The 18,777-nt window shown below is 38.7% G+C and overlaps 1 protein-coding gene across 1 annotated transcript in view; it reads right to left on the minus strand.

Moving 5' to 3' along the window:
* The window catches only part of LOC126473256 (reticulon-4-interacting protein 1 homolog, mitochondrial), an 87,602-nt gene that overhangs the window by 20,341 nt on the left and 48,484 nt on the right, over positions 1-18,777 (minus strand). Inside the window, exons 2-3 of the mRNA XM_050100190.1 lie at positions 13,431-13,657; positions 3,209-3,406 (exon numbers count right to left, since the gene is read on the minus strand). Of these exons, the coding sequence (XP_049956147.1) occupies positions 3,209-3,406; positions 13,431-13,657 (425 nt within the window). The remainder of the gene's footprint in view (positions 1-3,208; positions 3,407-13,430; positions 13,658-18,777) is intronic.

Here is an 18,777-nt window from a genome sequence, read left to right on the forward strand (position 1 = left end):
TTTCCGGCCTGCGAAGTTTGCAGCAGATGACTGTGTCCCACGAGGCGAAAGTTTGGTGGCTTGTTGCACAGTTGGTAGAGGAAACGGGATTGCAATCATTACAACCGCAGTGTTGAATTTGAATTCGCATGTCTGCATGGCCATTTCCTTCATGGTGTGGGATGCAGCAAGAACAATACTGTAAGTGCTGGATGGTAGAAAACAGGGTTTTGGACTACAAAACAACTTGCGAGCAACTGGGTAAGGCACTTTTTCCTTCACCCAGAGCTTCTGGACGGCCCAGTCATTGAGATACAAGGGACAATCTTGGGAGGAGGCTACATGATAGCCATTGCAATTGATACAGCAGAGAGTAGGAGGTGGACAACAGCCCCCGTGAGCATCCCTACCACAGGTTACACATTTGGCCAGGTGTTGACAGGGCATTCGAGTGTGGTTGTAATGATGACCCTGCTAGTAGCTCATCAGGTTTGGAATGTATGGTCAGACTGTGATAACTTCATAGCCTGCTCTGATCTTTGACAGAAGCACTACTCTTTCAAAAGTGAGAAAAAGAGTGTGTGTGGGCACTAAGGATGCATCTACCTTTTTAATCTCCCAATGGATTGCAATGACACCCTGCTCAGAAAGGTACACTTGGATTTCTGCTTAGTACAGAGCATCAAGCAGCCTAGTGTAAATAACACCATGGGAAGAATTCAGCATCTGATGGACCTTGACACGGATAGGATAGCCATGGAGGAGCAAAGCTGCAAGTAGTTGTTGTGCTTGAGTTTCAGAAGTAGTCTCCAAAAGCAAAGTGCTATTGTGTAAATGAGAGCAGGATTTCACAGGGCCGGTAATTGCATCAACACCTATCTGAACAATAAATGGATTTACCGTGGCAAAGGACTGACTGTCTTTAGTACATAAAACCCAAAGAACAGTAGTGCAGCTGGGGTAGTCTTTGAATCATGAGCTTCATTCCGTTTATGTTTAGTAGACATTGACTGTGAAGATGATTGGCTCACTGCGAGAAAATCTCCCATGATTTCCAGCATCTCCGATGGTGTGCTCCTTCCAACTGGGGGTGGGGGGGTAGAAGGGGGTGCACCTGCCTTAGATGATTGTTCACATCTCCATAACACCTGACAGAGGGACCAATCAGCAATTTGAGAAGGTAGCAGCTCAGGCAATCACCCCTCCCTGGGCCTAGCCTGTACCAAGGGGTACATGTGAACTCTACCTCTCACCCCAGGGTTGGGAATTATGCATTAGCCAGCCAACTGTTACGTGACAGACACATGGCCCGGGCTTCAGGAGCACACAGGGAGGAAGAGGAACCTCGAACACTGAAGTGGAGGAAGAATAGGAGAAGGGGAACAAAAAAAGAGAAAAAGGAATGAAAAACATTGGAGAGACTGTTCTGATGTCTGCTACTGAAAATGCAGAACACATTTCCAAAAACATCCCAGACACGTTCCCCAAGAGAGAGGAAAAAGAATAGCAAGACGATAGACATGCAACACAGAAAGGGAAAGGCTGGGGGTTCATGGTACCCAAGCACGAACCCGCCACAGAGCAGCAAGCCCCTGGGGGAAGAGGGAGGTGCCTCAATGGTGACAACAAAGTGTGTGTTGTGAATGAGATGGGCATGGATTTCAGATGATCTAAGGAATGGTTGATGTCTTTAACATAGGAGGGAAGTCTTCCTACTATAGTTTTCAGGTGTTCCTCAGCTAAGGCAGATATACATTTGGTGGGTGCTTCAAAGCCGGCAGCTACAGGATGTCATGACGATTGCGTTTCTGGATCTTAGCAGTAAGGTAAAAGGTGGGGGTGCGTTGTTTGGGTGGGGTATGAAGTTCTATAGATTGAGGTGTTTGTCCTTGTGAGGTGCCTGAGGTTTTAAGGAGGGATTGCAAGTCAGTTTGTATCACAGGGATGGGATCTTGATGGTAGATGCTGTCTGTAAAAGTGTCAGACAACTGGAGAAGACCTTCACTTAGATACTCCCACCTATCACTTGCAGAGATAGATCCCTTGTCTGCTGGGCAGATAATGATGGAGTTACCAGCTTTTAGGGAATGAAGTTCTGCAGAGGACAGATTAGAGTCATGTTGTACGGATCTGAGGAAGGGTTGTGAAGCAATGCTGGATGTGAGGAAGGCTTGGAAGGGATGATTTTGAGGTAGTGGTGGTGGATCAAGTTGGACTTTAGGTCAGAACTGTTCAAGGCAGGGGTCAGTGTCAGGTTTGGCGTTGGAAATGTTTTGTTCACATTAATTTCTTCTGTCTCAGCATTTCTTCACATAACTATTACTTTCTTCATTCCATTTTAGTTTCCTGCATCTTTCATTTTCTGACCTCTCTATTTTTTGCTGTCCCTGCCCCACCTCTATCACATAAATGCCTTAGCTTTTCATCCTTATTAATTTGTGGTCATGTTTTGGCAGTAATCTCTGTCTTGCATATTACCCTATATTCCACCTTTAAGCTCTCAGGTTTTCAAATCTCATCCTGTGTAGTCCCCAACAATCAGTCTTTCCTTCTCATCCCATCTGGCACGTCTCCCCCAACCGGGATTCTGACTTTTCCAAACTCTAACCCTTGTCCTAAATCTCTCCAGTCCTTTTTTTCATCCCTCTTCCTTTCCCTTCAACTCTTCTATCAGAAGAAGGATCCAATGGCTCTGAAAGCATGCATACAATATTTTTAATAAACGTGTTCTCCTTCCGCGACATGGTGGGTAGATTTTTTATCTATCCAATTACATTATATTGTCGAAAACTGCTTATAGTCAACAACTAATTTTTTCGTTGATATATTTAAATGTACTGTACATCCTTCTTGACTGTGGTTCTAGACAAATAACGCCTCCACTTACATGTTTTTCTCTTCATTAGTCTTCCATTTTTGTCTTTTGATTTGCTCATAAATATGAAATATTGAGTCTCGAAGCATAATGGTAACTTAAGTACTGGTATTCAATGTAAATTCACTATCACGTAATATGGTAGAATAAGCTGACAAAAATCTGTATCAGAGTGCTTTTAGTGAATAATGACATGCTTTCTCATAGTTTTGAAGATTTTCCAATAACTTATAGCCATTACTATAGTATTCAGAAAAGTAGCATAATGATGATCCAAAAACAAAAGCAACTGTAGCTATAACAACATATTATTGTAAGACATAAAGCATTATTAAAATATGTAATCATAGTTACCTGTGTGCCCCATGCTTTTAACAGTTGCACAGCTACAGTGCCAACACCACCTGAACCTCCCAGAACTAAAACCCTCCTCCCATGTGCAGGTAAAAGAAACAAGTCTCCTGATATCTTGAGAGCTGACCATGCAGTTACACCAGTATATAATAATGACGCTGCCTCAACACGGTTCAGATTTCTTGGTTTCCTCTGCACCTAAAAATCCAGAAAGAAACAGCATACAGCACAAGAAAGAAACTGACCTAGCTGTTATGCTAAAAGTCTGATGCTAAATTTTCACAATGAAAACTCTATAAAACTCTACACAAGGCATAAGACAGCTATATTCTTTATGAAGTTCAAGAACATGGGCAGATTCACTACATCTATGCTCAACAGATCAGGGTGAACAAAATTTTGTACCATTAATCTCCATGTCTGTCTCATGTGCAGTTGAATATAATTTTTTGATATGAATATAATAGGGAAACATTCCTCGCGGGAAAAATATATTTAAAAACAAAGATGATGTGACTTACCATATGAAAGCGCTGGCAGGTCGATAGAAACACAGACAGACACATACATACACACAAAATTCTAACTTTCGCAACCAATGGTTGCTTCGTCAGGAAAGAGGGAAGGAGAGGGAAAGACGAAAGGATGTGGGTTTTAAGGGAGAGGGTAAGGAGTCATTCCAATCCCGGGAGCGGAAAGACTTACCTTAGGGTGAAAGGGGGCAGAGATCTGCCCAAACTCTTTGCCTCGTATGGTAAGTCACATCATTTTTGAATATAATTTTTCAAATTTTGCAATGTGTTTTACTACACTTACTCTGAAGAATCATCAGTAAGATTGAAACCATTTACATTTACACTATACGCTTACAAGGAGACATCCCCCTTGGTGGGGATGACTTTTTGAAACCATCTATGCAATGATTAAATTAAGGTCCCAGGTATCACACCCCTCAACCATTCACCTTGATGGGCCCTTGGGTACAAGCAATTGACAAAAAAATTTCGGAATTTTGCACAACGCTCTACAGCTTTAATGAAGAATGTTATGCAGACTGGTTGTGTAGCACAATGGTTAATGTACAGTTCTCAAATGCAAAAGGTTGTGGGTTGGAATCTCATCAGGTGCTTTGAATTTTTTTTTATTTGTAAATCTTTATCAAAATGACTTTGATAATTATTTTAATTCTATTAATTGGTTTACATGTATAAACTTTTAAATTTGCTCTCATTTTTCTTCCCCTCATTCTTTTTCCACTGGGAATCTTTAGGCATGTGATTTTAATTATTTTTATGTATTAACTTTAATTTTATGTATTAACTCTGATCTTATTTCTTCCCTTTCATCATCCTATATTTTCATCCTTGTTATTGCATTCCTTATTTGTACTGCTCAATTTGCTCAATTTCGCTTCACTTATAATTCCCTTTTTTCAATTAAATCTCCATCTGTGATATTTTGTCTATAGTGTAGTAAGAATTCCTGTTTGAAATATCTGTACAATGATTACTGCCCAAAAAAATTTACTTTTCGTACAGCAATGAAAAATATATTTTTGACACCATTGCACAGTCAATATAAATAGATTATTTCATGTTTTGTTTTTTAACTGACAGAGTAGCATTTTCAAATGTTCAAATATTATGAGAAACAAACAAAATAATTAAATTCACATGCACAAAAATTCCAAGTGGAAAAAAAAAAAAAAGAGGAGGAAAAATGAGATCAAGTGGAAAAATTAATACATTGATTAAAATGACATGACAGAGGAACAGAAATGAAAAAGTTGAAAAAATTAATTGAATAAAAATATTGATGAATGTCATTTTGATACCAAATTACAAATAAAAAAATTTTAAAGCACCTAACAAGATTCGAACCCATAATCCTTTGAACATGAGGATTGTATGTTAACCACTATGCTATGCAACCAGTATGTATAGCATTCCTTATTAAAACTACAGAGAATATAAATATGGAAATTTTTTCGTTAATTACTCATAAACAAGGTGAATCAATGCAGTGACCTTATCCTTCATCACTATACAGATAGTTTCAAAAAGTAGACCCCAGCACCAGGTAGGACCTCTCCTTGCTAGACAATAACACACATTTATAAGAAATATTGTTGTAAACTTTATGATTTTATATTTCTTCAGCATCTACACAATATTCTATTCCTGCACTGCATTTGTTTTTGCTTTTTGCAGCTCAGAGCATGCATCCTGTCACTTTTAGACAAACTATGATCACAATGGACAGCAACACAACATTCCTGTAACACTATTCCACTAAAGTTCATTTTGCAAATAGCTACAGGACACACAGTATCAACATCAACTGCCTATAATTGCATTTCTCTCTACCCCAGCCATCATCAATTACTTTACTGGCCAAATAGCAAAACTATTTTAGTTTCCTATTTCTTAATCTAAATCCCTCTTCACCTGACTTAATTCAGCTACAGTACATCACTATTGTTTTGCTTTTGTTAATGTTCATCTTACCTCCTCCTTTCAAGACACTGTCCATTCTATTCAATCACACTTCCAAGTCCTTTACTGTCTCTGACAGAATCACAATGCCATAGGCAAAGCTCAAAGTTTTTATTTCTTCTCCCAAAATTTTAATTCATTCTCCACATTTTTCTTTGGTGTCCTTTACTGCTTGCTCAGTGTACACATTAAATATTGGGGAATAATAGATACTGCCTATAGGTAAATTAAAGAGGCCTTTGGAGGAAAGAGAAGCAGCTATATGAATATCAACAGCTCAGATGAAAAACCAGCACTAAGCAAAGAAGGGAAAGCTGAAAGGCGGAAGGAATATAGAGTGGCTACACAAAGGAAATGAACGTGATGGCAATATTATAAAAAGGGAAGAGGAAGGAGATGATGATGAGATAAGAAATATAATACTGCGAGAAGAATTTGATAGAGCACTGAAAGACTTAAGTTGAAACAAGGTCTCTGGAGGAGATGACATTCCCTCAGAACTACTGATATCCTTGGAACAGCTAGCCATGACTAAACTATTTTATTGGGTGTGCAAGGTGTACAAGACAGGAGAAATACCCTCAGACTTCAAGAAGAATACAATAATAATTCCAATTCCAAAGAAAGCAGGTGTCTAAAGGTATGAATATTACTGAACTATCTGCTTAATAAGTTGATGTTGCAAAATGCTGACATGAATACTTTACAGAATAATGGGAAAACAGGAATAAGCCAGGCTCAGGGAAGAACAGTTTGTGCTCCAGTAAAAACCAGCGGTATACGAGACAATATTGGTCCTATGACTTATCTTAGAAGACATCTGCCTCAATAGCTGAGTGGTCAGCGCGGCAGAATGCTGGGCAAAGGGGCCCGGGTTCGATTCCTGGCTGGGTCAGAGATTTTCTCCTCTCATCCCCATCGACATGCAAGTTGTCAAAGTAGTGTCAACTCAAAAGACTTGCACCGGGCGACCAGTCTACCTGACGAGAGGTCCTAGCCACACGACATTTCATTATTTATCTTAGAAGACAAGTTAAGAAAATGGTTTACTTTTATAGCATTTGGAGATTTGGAGAAAGTTTTTGACAATGTTAAATGGAGTATGCTTTTGGAACATCTGAAGGTAGCAGGGATAAAATATAGATAGTGTAGAGTTATTTACAAGTTGCACAGAAACCAGACAGTAGTAATAAGGCTCTAAGGACATGAAAGAGAAGCGGTGGTTGAGAAGGGAGTGAGACACGGGTACTGACAATGGGTGAAATGAAGAAGACAGAAAATGTACACACAACTGCCATAGAATCATTTCTGAAGAAGAGAAATTTCTTTACATTGAATATAATCTTAAATGATAGGAAGTATTTTCTGAAGGTATTTTTCTGGAGTGTAGCCTTGCATGGAAGTGAAATGTGGATGATAAAACTGTTCAGACAAGAACAGAATAGAAGTTTTTGAAATGTGGTGCTACAGTAGACTGCTGAAGATTAGACAATTAGACTGCATAACTAATGAGAAGGTAACACAATTGGCACACCTTGACTTAAGGAAGGGAATGGTTGGTAGAAAACATTGTCGGAAATAAAGGACTCATCAGTTTAGAGTTAAAGGGATGTGACGGGAAGGGAGAGGGGGGGCAGGGGGTGAAAATTGTGGAGGGAGACCAAGAGATGAATACAGAAAGCAGGTTCAAATGGATGTAGGTTGCAGCTTGTACAGTATAGAGTGCTTTGGAGAGCTGCATCAAACCAGTCTTCAGACTGAAGACCACAGCAACAATTATTTACTAATGAATTGTACTCTAGTTGGAAGTTGACACCATAAGAATTTCAAAATGAAACTTTCACTCTGCAGCAGAGGGTGTGCTGATATGAAACTTCCTGGCAGATTAAAAGTGGGTGACAAACTGAGACTCTGTCCAGCACACAGCTTTAATCTGCCACGAAGATTCACTGTGAGAATTATTGTGTGTAACAGAATTTATCTATATTTCTTCCTGGCACCAGTCTCACCATGTCAACTTTTGAGAACTAATAATTTGGAAAATAAATTAATTTACATCTGCATGGTGTGAGGAATGTGATAAAATGTACCTAAAACATTCCACTATTAATAGGAACAACAGCAAGTGCAGGTATGAGGGTTGAATGGAAAGTAATGCCTCCACTTTCGTTAAGTGGGTTTGGGTGGGAATATTTTAATACATCAAACACAGAAATAATCCTTAGAATGTGATCTTTAACTGCCAACATTCACTTTTCCACATAATCACCAGCAAAATTGGATATATTTCTGCCAATGATGAACAAGTTTTGCGAAGCCGTCACAGAAGAAGTCAACACTCTGTTTCCGCAACCATAGTCTCACAGCTATCTCAACGTCTTCATCAGAAGCATAATGATGTCCCCGCAGATCGTCTTTCATTTTTGGGAACGGATGGAAGTCAGATGTCAGATGTTGCTAAATCTGGACTGCATGGAAGGTGCAGTATGGTGGTGAGATTCAGTCTCTGAAGTTCTGCTGTGGTGGTATGTGAAGTGTGTGGTTTGGCATTGTCATGCTGCCGGAAAACATTTCCCTCTTCCTTTTGGATCCTTGTTAGTAGTCGTTTCAGAGTTCGCAGTATTGTGATGTATCGCTTTGAATTTATTGTTGTTCTACGATCAAGGAAATCAACATGGATAACACCATCTGCATCCCAGAACACTGTGGCCATGATTTTTCCAGCTGAGGGTTGCGTCTTGAATTTCTTTTTTTGGGCCAAGTCTTTGTGTCAATATTCCATAGACTGACATTTTGTCGCCGGATCATAATGGAGTACCCACATTTCATCTCCTGTCACAATTGAATGGAGAAAGGCATCACCTTCGTTCTCATAACGAGAGAGGAGTTTCTGGCAAATTTCAAGCCTGCGCACTTTCATTTCAGGAGTCAGCATCCAGGGCATCCATTGTGCACAGATCTTTCGATAGCCAAGCAAAGCGATAATGTGGCCAACACATTCTTATGAAATGCCGATTGTGTTTGCAATTTTTCTCTGAATGATATGACAATTGTCGTGAATCAACCTGTCAACATTTTGCTTGTGAAACTCAGTAACTGCTGTCATGGACATCCAGCTCTTTGTTTGTCACGCAAGTCAGATGTTGCCGCCTCAACAACTTTAAGCTTACTCGCCCAATGACACACAGTACTCACATCCACACAATCACCATAAACTGCTTTCATTCTCTGATGAATCCCCTTTGGGGTGACAACTCCTGCTGTCAAGAATTCAATGACTGCACGTTGCTTCAATCGCACTGACCAATCGTCTGTGCAGCATTCCATACTTTACACTGTAACAAAACAATGGTTCAATGTTAAGGCTTCCCGCCAAGTGGAGATGTAGAGATGAGGCTACGGAACAAGCCAGAACCTGCCGCATACCAATGCTGCCAAATGTTGAAGAGTTACGAAAGGGGAGGCATTACTTTTCAGTCAACCCTCGTACCAACACTGAGGTATTTGATTTACAGACTTACATGCTGCCTGAAAGATTTCTTTGATGTATCAAACAAATATGACCAGTCTAATATGAATATTTGTTTGGTAGTATGCTGATTGCTGGAGATTCCTTTATGAAAGGACACAATCCTCCTCATAATCATCAGTAGGTGGCTGATAAGCAACAAGGTGACAGCTTCAGTTAATTACCATATCCGCTTTGCTGCCAAGACTTGAATTCTATTAAATATCGTAAGCAGCCACTTGGAAGATGTATGCCATGTTGGCCAGAAAATTACCGGCTGTGGAAGAACAGGAAAACATCATTCTTGAGACGTGGTAAAATATGTATCAGAAACTCATCAATAATTTTGCTAAATGAATGTCAAAGAGGCACAAATCAGAACTGTGCACTTAAAGTTGGCACACATTATATCAGAGAATAAAAACTACAGCTGCTGCTTCCAGTCAAACTACGTCTTTCTTGCAAAAAAGTGCTATCTTAGTTCTTGTGCCTTACAGACAAGCATTACATACCACTTACATCACAATACTTTACTACATTTGAAAGCATGGTCTCAAGTATCTATCACAATAGAGCCTAATTTTTCCATAGTACATTATCTACATCCTCTGTTTCACTTATCATGTGAGTATCACTCCTCCTCCCTTTTCCATCTTACATTTTCACCTGTGTCAGTTTTTGCTGGTAATTGTGACACACACTGCATACAAATCTTTGACTTTGTCACCCCTCTCAATATGGCAAGCCAAGTAGCTGTTACTAATTGTAATAAATTCTGTATAGAAATCTTACAGCTGTGGCAGCTGCTCTTAGGTCAGCACTTCAAACGCTGGCTTGTTTCACTTGGGAACTAAAATGACCCTGTGGGTGGGTGAGGGAAAAAATGAGGCCAGGAGCAGCAAGGACGACTGATGAAATGTGGTTGACGGCTCGGAGAAAGGCAGCAAGTGCTTGAGGAAGGAATGAGACACAGAGACACTGGAACCAATGAGTTCGTGAAACGCACAATGACAAATGATGTGAGACAGTGGATTGGGAAGGAGTGGCAGAACAGAGGAAGGGGAGAATGTGGGGAAGAGGGTCAGCAGAGAGGGTCAGCAGAGACTGAGGGCCATAGGATTACGAGAATGACATATGTGTTGCCAAAATAACTCTCATCTACATAGTTCAGTAAATATGGTTGTGGACAGAAGGCTCCAAATGGTATGGGTTGCGAAGAAGGTACTGAAATTGACCATGTTCTGTTCAGCAGTGTGTTGTGCCACTAAGTGGTCAAATCTGTTCTTGACCACAGTTTGCCGGTGGCCATTCTTTTGCGTGGACAGTTGGTGGTCATGCCCACATAAAATGGTGTACATAATAAACTAAAGCATAGCTGGCATATAACATGTCTGCTTTCACAGGCGACCTGGCCTCTGACGGAATAACAGAGTTGACCACCCAGCAGCAGAATACACTGCTGAGTACAACATGCTAGATTTCAATGGCTGCTTCACTATCCATGTCATCTGGATTCTTCCCCCACAGTACCAATTACTCTGAACTACATAGATGGGAGTTATCGTTGAAACACATACTTTGTTCCCCTAATCCTCCTGGCATCTATCTCAGCTAACCACTTGCACCCACATCTTCTTCTCCATAGTTACTCCTTCCCCTCTTCTATCAATTCCTCCCAATCCACTCCCCTATATTATTGACCTCATATGCTGGACAAACTCTCAGGTTTCAATGTCCATGTGTCTCATTCTTATTCAATGCTCTCGCTGCCTCTCCCTCTCGCATTCCTATCTCATATACCTGCTGCTTCCTGCCAAGCCCTTCTCGTGTTGAGTGGATGATGGGCACATGAACAACACAGAAATTGTTGCTTGAAATACTCATTGTCCCAGTCAGCCGAAACACTATGCGTGTGCTCTTTGTTTGTTGGCTCTAAGAAAGGATGTTGCCATAAAACTAAAACAATTTTTGCAGCACTTAATTCCATCCATGCACCTATTCAATTCACAATGGAAATAAGAAAAGATGGGCACCTCCAGTTTTTGGACATTCTTGTTCATTATAATGTTTAAAATACAGTAACAAATGCAATAAATTGCAAACCCACACACAAAAATCTATATTTAAACGCCAGCAGTTCCCATTCCCTTCACAAACTACTAGTGCCCTGAAAATTTTGGTACATAAGACACAGAGTGTCTTAGGTAAGGAGACCCCACACTCTACACGGTGACAGATAATTTTAGAACTGGGGCAGCCACAGCTGAAATAGTTATACATGATTGCTTGAAATTCATACATTAAATAGCTTTTTTTCAAATTTTAAATTTTAATAGTTTTAACACATATATTTAAAAAACTGTTCACTGTGTGAATTATCAAGTCTACAGGATGAGCAAGCAAACCTTAGAAATGAATGGATGTTCCCAGGATCAGATTTGCACTGCATTTCATGTGAAATCAAGTTACATACACCGGAAGATGAAGATGATACTTCCTGCCCTCCTATGAAGACTGCAATGCTGATCAGCTGTCTGATGAATGACTCATTCCTTCTAAAGGTGTGTACCTTATAGAAGTTATGGCAGTTCATATACTGATATTGGCCAAATGATATAAACTGTTCATGAGAAACACACTGAACACCAATGGTACACCTTCTTGCAATAACCAGACAAATCAGCAGTGGCAGAATGTTGTACAGATATGGGCCACTTTATAAACTAAAACAACATTAGGATTTTAGCTTTCATTTCATTGTTTAAAGGGAATTAAGGATATTTGATTAGTGGTACATTCAATAAACCACATGGAATCGGATGCTCAATATAATTAAATTGCAGAGAAGTTGCCAGAGTGTTGCTGCCACATCAAGTACATAAAGAAGGAGCACTTTCTCAACCTGCTACAGAACAAGCATCTACAAGATATACCACTTCACCACTCAGTGTCACTGTGGTAGATCATAAAAGGCTGCTCTTGGTATATGATATCATTATCTTGGCTCACTACACGGATGGGCAGTTGGTACATGGCCAAAATATCACTGGAAGAGTTGAAACCCACATGGTTGCAAGCTCAAAATTTAGTAGAAAGTTATTTTTTATGTTATTTATGAACCTGCTAACTACTCAACACTTCAACTACGAAGTCCATGATTATCTTTACTGTTTTTCATTGTATCCAAAACTCTAGTGAAATATTTGGTGGTAACGTGGCTGTGTATGAAAATGATACGTTAGGCAGCAGTGTAGACAACAATGGTGAGGGGAAAACTACACCTAAAGTGTACCTAACATATGAATGATAGTAAAACCATTAATCATATCTTTCTATTGAGCGTCAGTTTTCCATGTCCAATTGCCCAAAACTGCAGAAAAATTGTATGGTGCTATGAACAACTCATAATACATTTAAAGCTGAGCAAAGTAACAGTCTCATCTCAACTGATCTTTGTGACTATTAAATAAATTTTTAATTAACTTTGAAATGTTGGGCACAGCCGTTGAACACAGTGGTCACGTGTGCGTGAGTCTGCTTGCTTGTGTGAATGTATTTGCATTTTCTTTTCTGAAGAAAGTGTTGGCCAAAAGTTCAATGTGTAACATTCTTTTCATTGTGCTTGTCTGCAGCTCAACTTGTCATCTATAGGGTGAGTAGTAATCTAGGTGAGTACTAATCTATCCTTTTCATAATACTGTTGATATTCCAACCTGGACTTTCCATTGTTTAAATGACTATATCTGCAATACAACCTAATGTTGAATAAGCAAAACATATTTTCTAATAAGAAAATTATAGATGATCAGCATGTGCTGTTCTATTGGTTCATAAAGCATATCCACGGTTCATAAATTATGCAATCTGTTTCTGAACTTGATGAAACAAAATTTAGCCAAAATCCTGGTTTATGACTGCATAAAAGTCTGAAACAATAGATAGAAAATCCATATCTAAATTAACAGCTTACTGAACCAATACTTTTCTGAAAAATTTGACAATAACTTCAGCGCAACGTGTGATTTTTCTCAGTGATAAGCCTGATCATACTTTTCAGTTTTCCTGCTGAGCTGATAATTCAATAGATTCACAGTTCAAAGAAATATATTTTGGTAAAGTTTAGAAAAGAACACACATTAATATTATCACACAACACTTATACATAAGGTTACATTCTTATTCTTTCATTAGCATCATTATGTTACAGTGTACTTGATACCAAAGAACTTGGGGCAACAATCCTCTGAGCATGGCTTCCTTGCCTATGTGGTGGTAGTACACCCCATACTTCATCTCCGATACTCAGATGACGAACGCCTAAGCCTTTATATTCCACAGTACCGCAGAAATCCCGTCCAAGAGTCAGTGGAAATTCTATTACAGGAGTAGAAAAATCACAGCTCTCCACTTGACGCATTTTATTTAGCAATACTGACCCATAACCACCTGAAAAAAGGTGAAATAATTCCATGTTACTCTATTATATTTTATAATATATACAATCAGTGCTCGATTTGTGATTGTATGCACTCATACACTGTACTGTTACATCTGACGAGAAAAATATCAGAACCACAGATTTTGAATGTGGTACGCTAGAACTTCTGATGTGATGGAAGTGATGTACAACAAAAGTTGTATGTATCCACACAATCCTCAGAAAAGTGTTAAAATAACGTTTTAAGAAATCTAAATTTCAAAAACACCCTCTGAAGGTCACAGTTTTTTTTTTTTTTTTTTTTTTTTTTACAAATCTAGCATTGCATACAACAACAAAACAGTGTTCTCTTCTGTTTGAATTGATTGACAGACAAAAAACTAAAGAAGTATGTTGTCTCAGTACTTCTTCCACATTAGCTTAAAATTGCAAGCAATTGTGGGGTCAGAAGGATGGGGGTAAAGGAATACAGTGCTATCAGTCCTTCAACACATAGTTTCATAATATCATTAATTGTGTGAAATAAGCAAAATACTTAAGCAAATATAAACACTTTTGAGAAATATTCTTTCAATACTTTTTTGCTCACAGTTAACAGATGTAACATCCATTGAGTGGAATGTTTTACCAAATCCAAGTCTTCATGTAAGACACGATTAGTTTTGCAACAGCAGCAAACTTGTTTACATTGAATAGCTGCATATTAAATACAGAACTGAGAATTGTTACATTTGGTGATGTAGAGGCATCCCTAAATTCTGAAAACCATTTTCTAACTCTGAAAAACAAAGGGTAAAAACCATTTAATGTCAATTCCATCTCATTTTACACTTGTGTGCAAACCTTGTTAAAGGAAGTAAGTTATTCCAGCTCATAATTCAGTTTTATCTTATTTTCTCAAAAATGGTAGCACTTGATTGTTCATGCAACATTACAAACAAGCAACTTAATTATTATCTCAGAAGTTTCACAGCATACCACTTAAAAAATTGTACTTCGATTTGATACTTCTATAAAACCTCAAGATCACCAAACACTAGGCTGTCCGTCCAAAAGAAAGCAAGAAAGTGAATGGCATGGAAGGTAGTAGTGTAAGATGAAGTCCAAGGATTAAGACAGCTACAGCACATTGTGTCACTTCTTAAGCTAAAGAAAGATCACCATGATATCAATATATTGATGTATATTCCTTTATATTATGTAATTACTATATCTGTTTTCCATCACTCATCACATAAAGGTAATCTAGCTGCCCTTATGATGACTTTACCGGCCAAGTGTAGACCAACATCAAAATGCGCTAGCTAGCTTCCCTTCCATGTCGTTGCAAGGAGACCAAGTGAAAGTTTCTATATTTTAAAGAAACTAACACTCACTGTCGTTTATTTACAACATATACTTTATGAGCCTTTTTTTTGTGTGTTTGCAAGTTGCCAAGAGTTGATGGCCATTTATGATCAACATAGTAGGGCTTGCCATTTGGCTTGGTGAGCACCAATGCCTGTACAAACAGTCCTCATTACTTCTCTGGTTTTAACATCTCTGTTCTGGTGAGGCAACAATGAAATGCAAAGTTAGGTAACCTTTCAAACTTGAAGGGGTCACAATTTCACACTTTCTGCAACCTCTATCGCAACTTAGCCACACTGCATAGCCATACCTGAGTAACCATGGACAGTGAATATGCATGAATGGTTCAAAAAACTATGGAAAACTCAGAATGGTACTGCACAACCTTTAACCTATTGCTTACCAACTTCTGACTTTTGTAGATGGTTGCATTCTTCCTGCACTGTCAATTTAACTTTTTTTTGTACTACTGTACAGTTTAAACCATAGACTATTTTCAAGCATCTACACATTTGTACAGAATACATCAGTCAAAAATTAGCGAATGAAATATTGGGCTGAAATTATAAAATCATACAACAAAGACAGTTGCAGGCAATATGCAATCATTTAAACATTTTGTCACAGCTGTGAACCGAAGTTTAATGAAAATCATTAATGTTTGAATTTTTTAATTCCATCATAAAACAGGCTATAAAATTTGAATCCAACTTTCCTAGTTTAAAACCAATCACAGACTTCAAGTAATTTTAATCATGGGGTAAGATGGACAAACTGCTACAGTTCATCAGAATGTTTATCAACAACCAGATTGGGACACTTTTATTAAAAATGTTCTACTGAAGTGCCTATTATCAGTACTACAGGATGCACATTATCACCTAAAATGTCAGCACCGTCCTTGGACATAATTCAGCTTTGACTATTAGCAACAGGTCCAACCAAACATCACAAAACTGCGGCTTGCACACCGCACAATCATCCCAATATTCAACAGGAGCTAGAAAGCAACCTTAATGTAAGACTCTTTCAGCATCATTATCTGTTGTTGGAAACAAAGTGAAGAGTTACTTACCATACCATACTACTCTCTTCCATTAATCAGATCTGTGTTTCATGGTCTACATATACATCTACGTGATTACTCTGTTATTCACAATCAAGTGCCTGGCACAGGGCTCAAAGAACCAACATAAAGCTGCCTCTCTACCATTCCACTCTCGAATGACACACAGGAAAAATGAGCACTTAGATTTTTCTGTGCAGGCCCTGATTTCTCTTATTTTACTGTGATGATCATTTCTCCCTATGTAGGTGGGTGCCAATAGAATGTTTTCACAATTGGAGGAGAAAACTGGTGACTGAAATTTCACAAGAAGATCCCATCCCAACGAAAAAAGCCTTTGTTTTAATGATTGCCACTCCAATTCACGTATCATGTTTGTGGCAGTATCTCCCCTATTTTGCGATAATATAAAACAAGCTGCCCTTCTCTGAACTTTTTCGATGTCATCTGTCAGTCCCACCTGATGAGGATCCCACACTGCACAGCAATACTCCAGAATAGGGCGGACAAGTGTGGTGTAAGTAAGTCTCTTTAGTAGACCTGCTGCCAATTAATCACAGTCTCTGATTTGTTCTACCCACAACATTATCTATGTGATTGTTCCAATTTAGGTTATTTGTAATTGTAATCCCTAAGTATTTAGTTGAATTTACAGCCTTCAGATTTCTGTGACTTATCGCCTAATCAAAATTTAGCGCATTTCCTTTAGTACTCATGTGAATAACTTCACACTTTTCTTTATTCAGGGTCAACTGCCACTTTTCACAACATACAGATATGTTATCAAAATCATTTTGCAATTCATTATGATCATCTGATGACTTTACAAGACAGTAAATCACAGCAGCATTTGCAAAGGGCTACTCAGATTATCTCTCACATCATTAATATAGATCACGAACAATAGAGGGTCTACAGCACTTCCTTGGGGAATGCCAGTTTTTACTTATATTTTACTCGATAACTTTCTGTCTATTACTATGAACTGTGACCATTCTGACAGGACATCACAAATCCAGTCACACAACTGAGGTGATATACCATAGGCATGCAGTCTGATTAGAAGACTGCTTGTGAGGAACGGGGTCGAGAGCCTTCTAGAAATCTAAAAATATGGAATCAATTTGACATCCCCTGTCGAAACAATCATTACTTCATGAGTATAAAGAGCTATTTGTGTTTCACAAAAACAATATTTTCTGAATCTGTGCTGACCGGGTGTCAATAAATTGTTTTCTTCGAGGTAATTTATAATGTTTGAACACAGTATATGTTCCAAAACCCTACCGCAAATCGACGTTAGTGATATAGGCCTGTAATTCAGCAGATTACTCCTATTTCCTTTTTGGGTATTGGTGTGAACTGAGCAATTTTCCAGTCTTTAGGTATGGATCTTTCTATGAGCAAGCTGTTGTATATAATTGCTAAATATGGAGCTATTGTATCAGCATACTCTGAAAGGAACCTGACTGGTATACAATCTGGACTAGGGACCTTGCCTTTATTAAGTGATTTAAATGGCTTTGTCACACTGAGGATATCTAGTTCTATGTTTCTCATCTTGGCAGTTGTTCTTGATTGGAATTCAAGAATATTAACTTTGTCTTCTATGGTGAAGGAGTTTCACAGAAAACCGTGTTTAATAACTCTGCTTTAGTGGCACTTTCATCAGTGACTTCACCCTTGTTATCGTGCAGTGAAGGTATTTATTGCGCCTTGCCACTGGTGTGTTTTATGTACGACCAGAATCTCTCTGGGTTTTCTGCCAGATTCCAAGAGAGAGTTTCACTGTGGAAATTGTTAAAAGCATCTCGCATTGAAGTACACGCTATATTTTGAACTTCTGCAAATCTTTGCCAATATTGGAGATTTTGCGTTCTTTTAAATTTGGCATGCTTTATTCCTTGCTTCTGCAACAGCTATCTGGTCTGTTTTATGTACCATGGGGAATCAGTACCATCACTTATTAATTCATGTGGTATATATCTCTCAATTGCCGTCGTATGTTTTACAGAATTTTTGTTGATATCAGGTAATGCAGCACACTTTCTAAACAAATTAGAAGTATTTTGAATACTTTTGAACCCACTTAGGGTTATTAAAAAAATTACAAAGAAATTGATACCATTTTTTTCCCAAAATGCTTCCTCAAATTGAGGTACCATTTAATCCAATGTCATACATTTGAAGAAGACCAAATTTTTACCAGATATGCATGACATGATGGCTGAGGTACTAGACCTATTTAATTCCACCGATTATGTATATTAAACAATGGAAAATCCAGGATGGAATGTAACAATACCAGAGAAGGAAAGTTGCTACTCACCATATAGCGGAGATGCTGAGTCGCGATAGGCACAATAAAAAGATTCACACACTCATAGGTTTCGGCCATTAAGCTTTGTCAGCAGTACACACACACACACACACACACACACACACACACACACACACACAACTTGTACACACGTCTGCAGTCTCAGAGAGCTGAAACTACAGCTCTCCAAGACTGCAGACGTGTGTGCAAGTTGCATTTGCGTGTGTGTGTGTGTGTGTGTGTGTGTGTGTGTGTGTGTGTGTGTGTGTGTGTGTATGTGTGTGTGTGTGTGTGTGTGTGTCTACTACTGACAAAGGCTTAATGGCCGAAAGTTATGAGTGTGTGAATCTTTTTATTGTGCCTATCGTGACTCCGCATCTCCGCTATATGGT

The sequence above is a fragment of the Schistocerca serialis genome, chromosome 4 (genome assembly GCF_023864345.2).
Source record: "Schistocerca serialis cubense isolate TAMUIC-IGC-003099 chromosome 4, iqSchSeri2.2, whole genome shotgun sequence".
NCBI classification, from domain to species: domain Eukaryota; kingdom Metazoa; phylum Arthropoda; class Insecta; order Orthoptera; family Acrididae; genus Schistocerca; species Schistocerca serialis.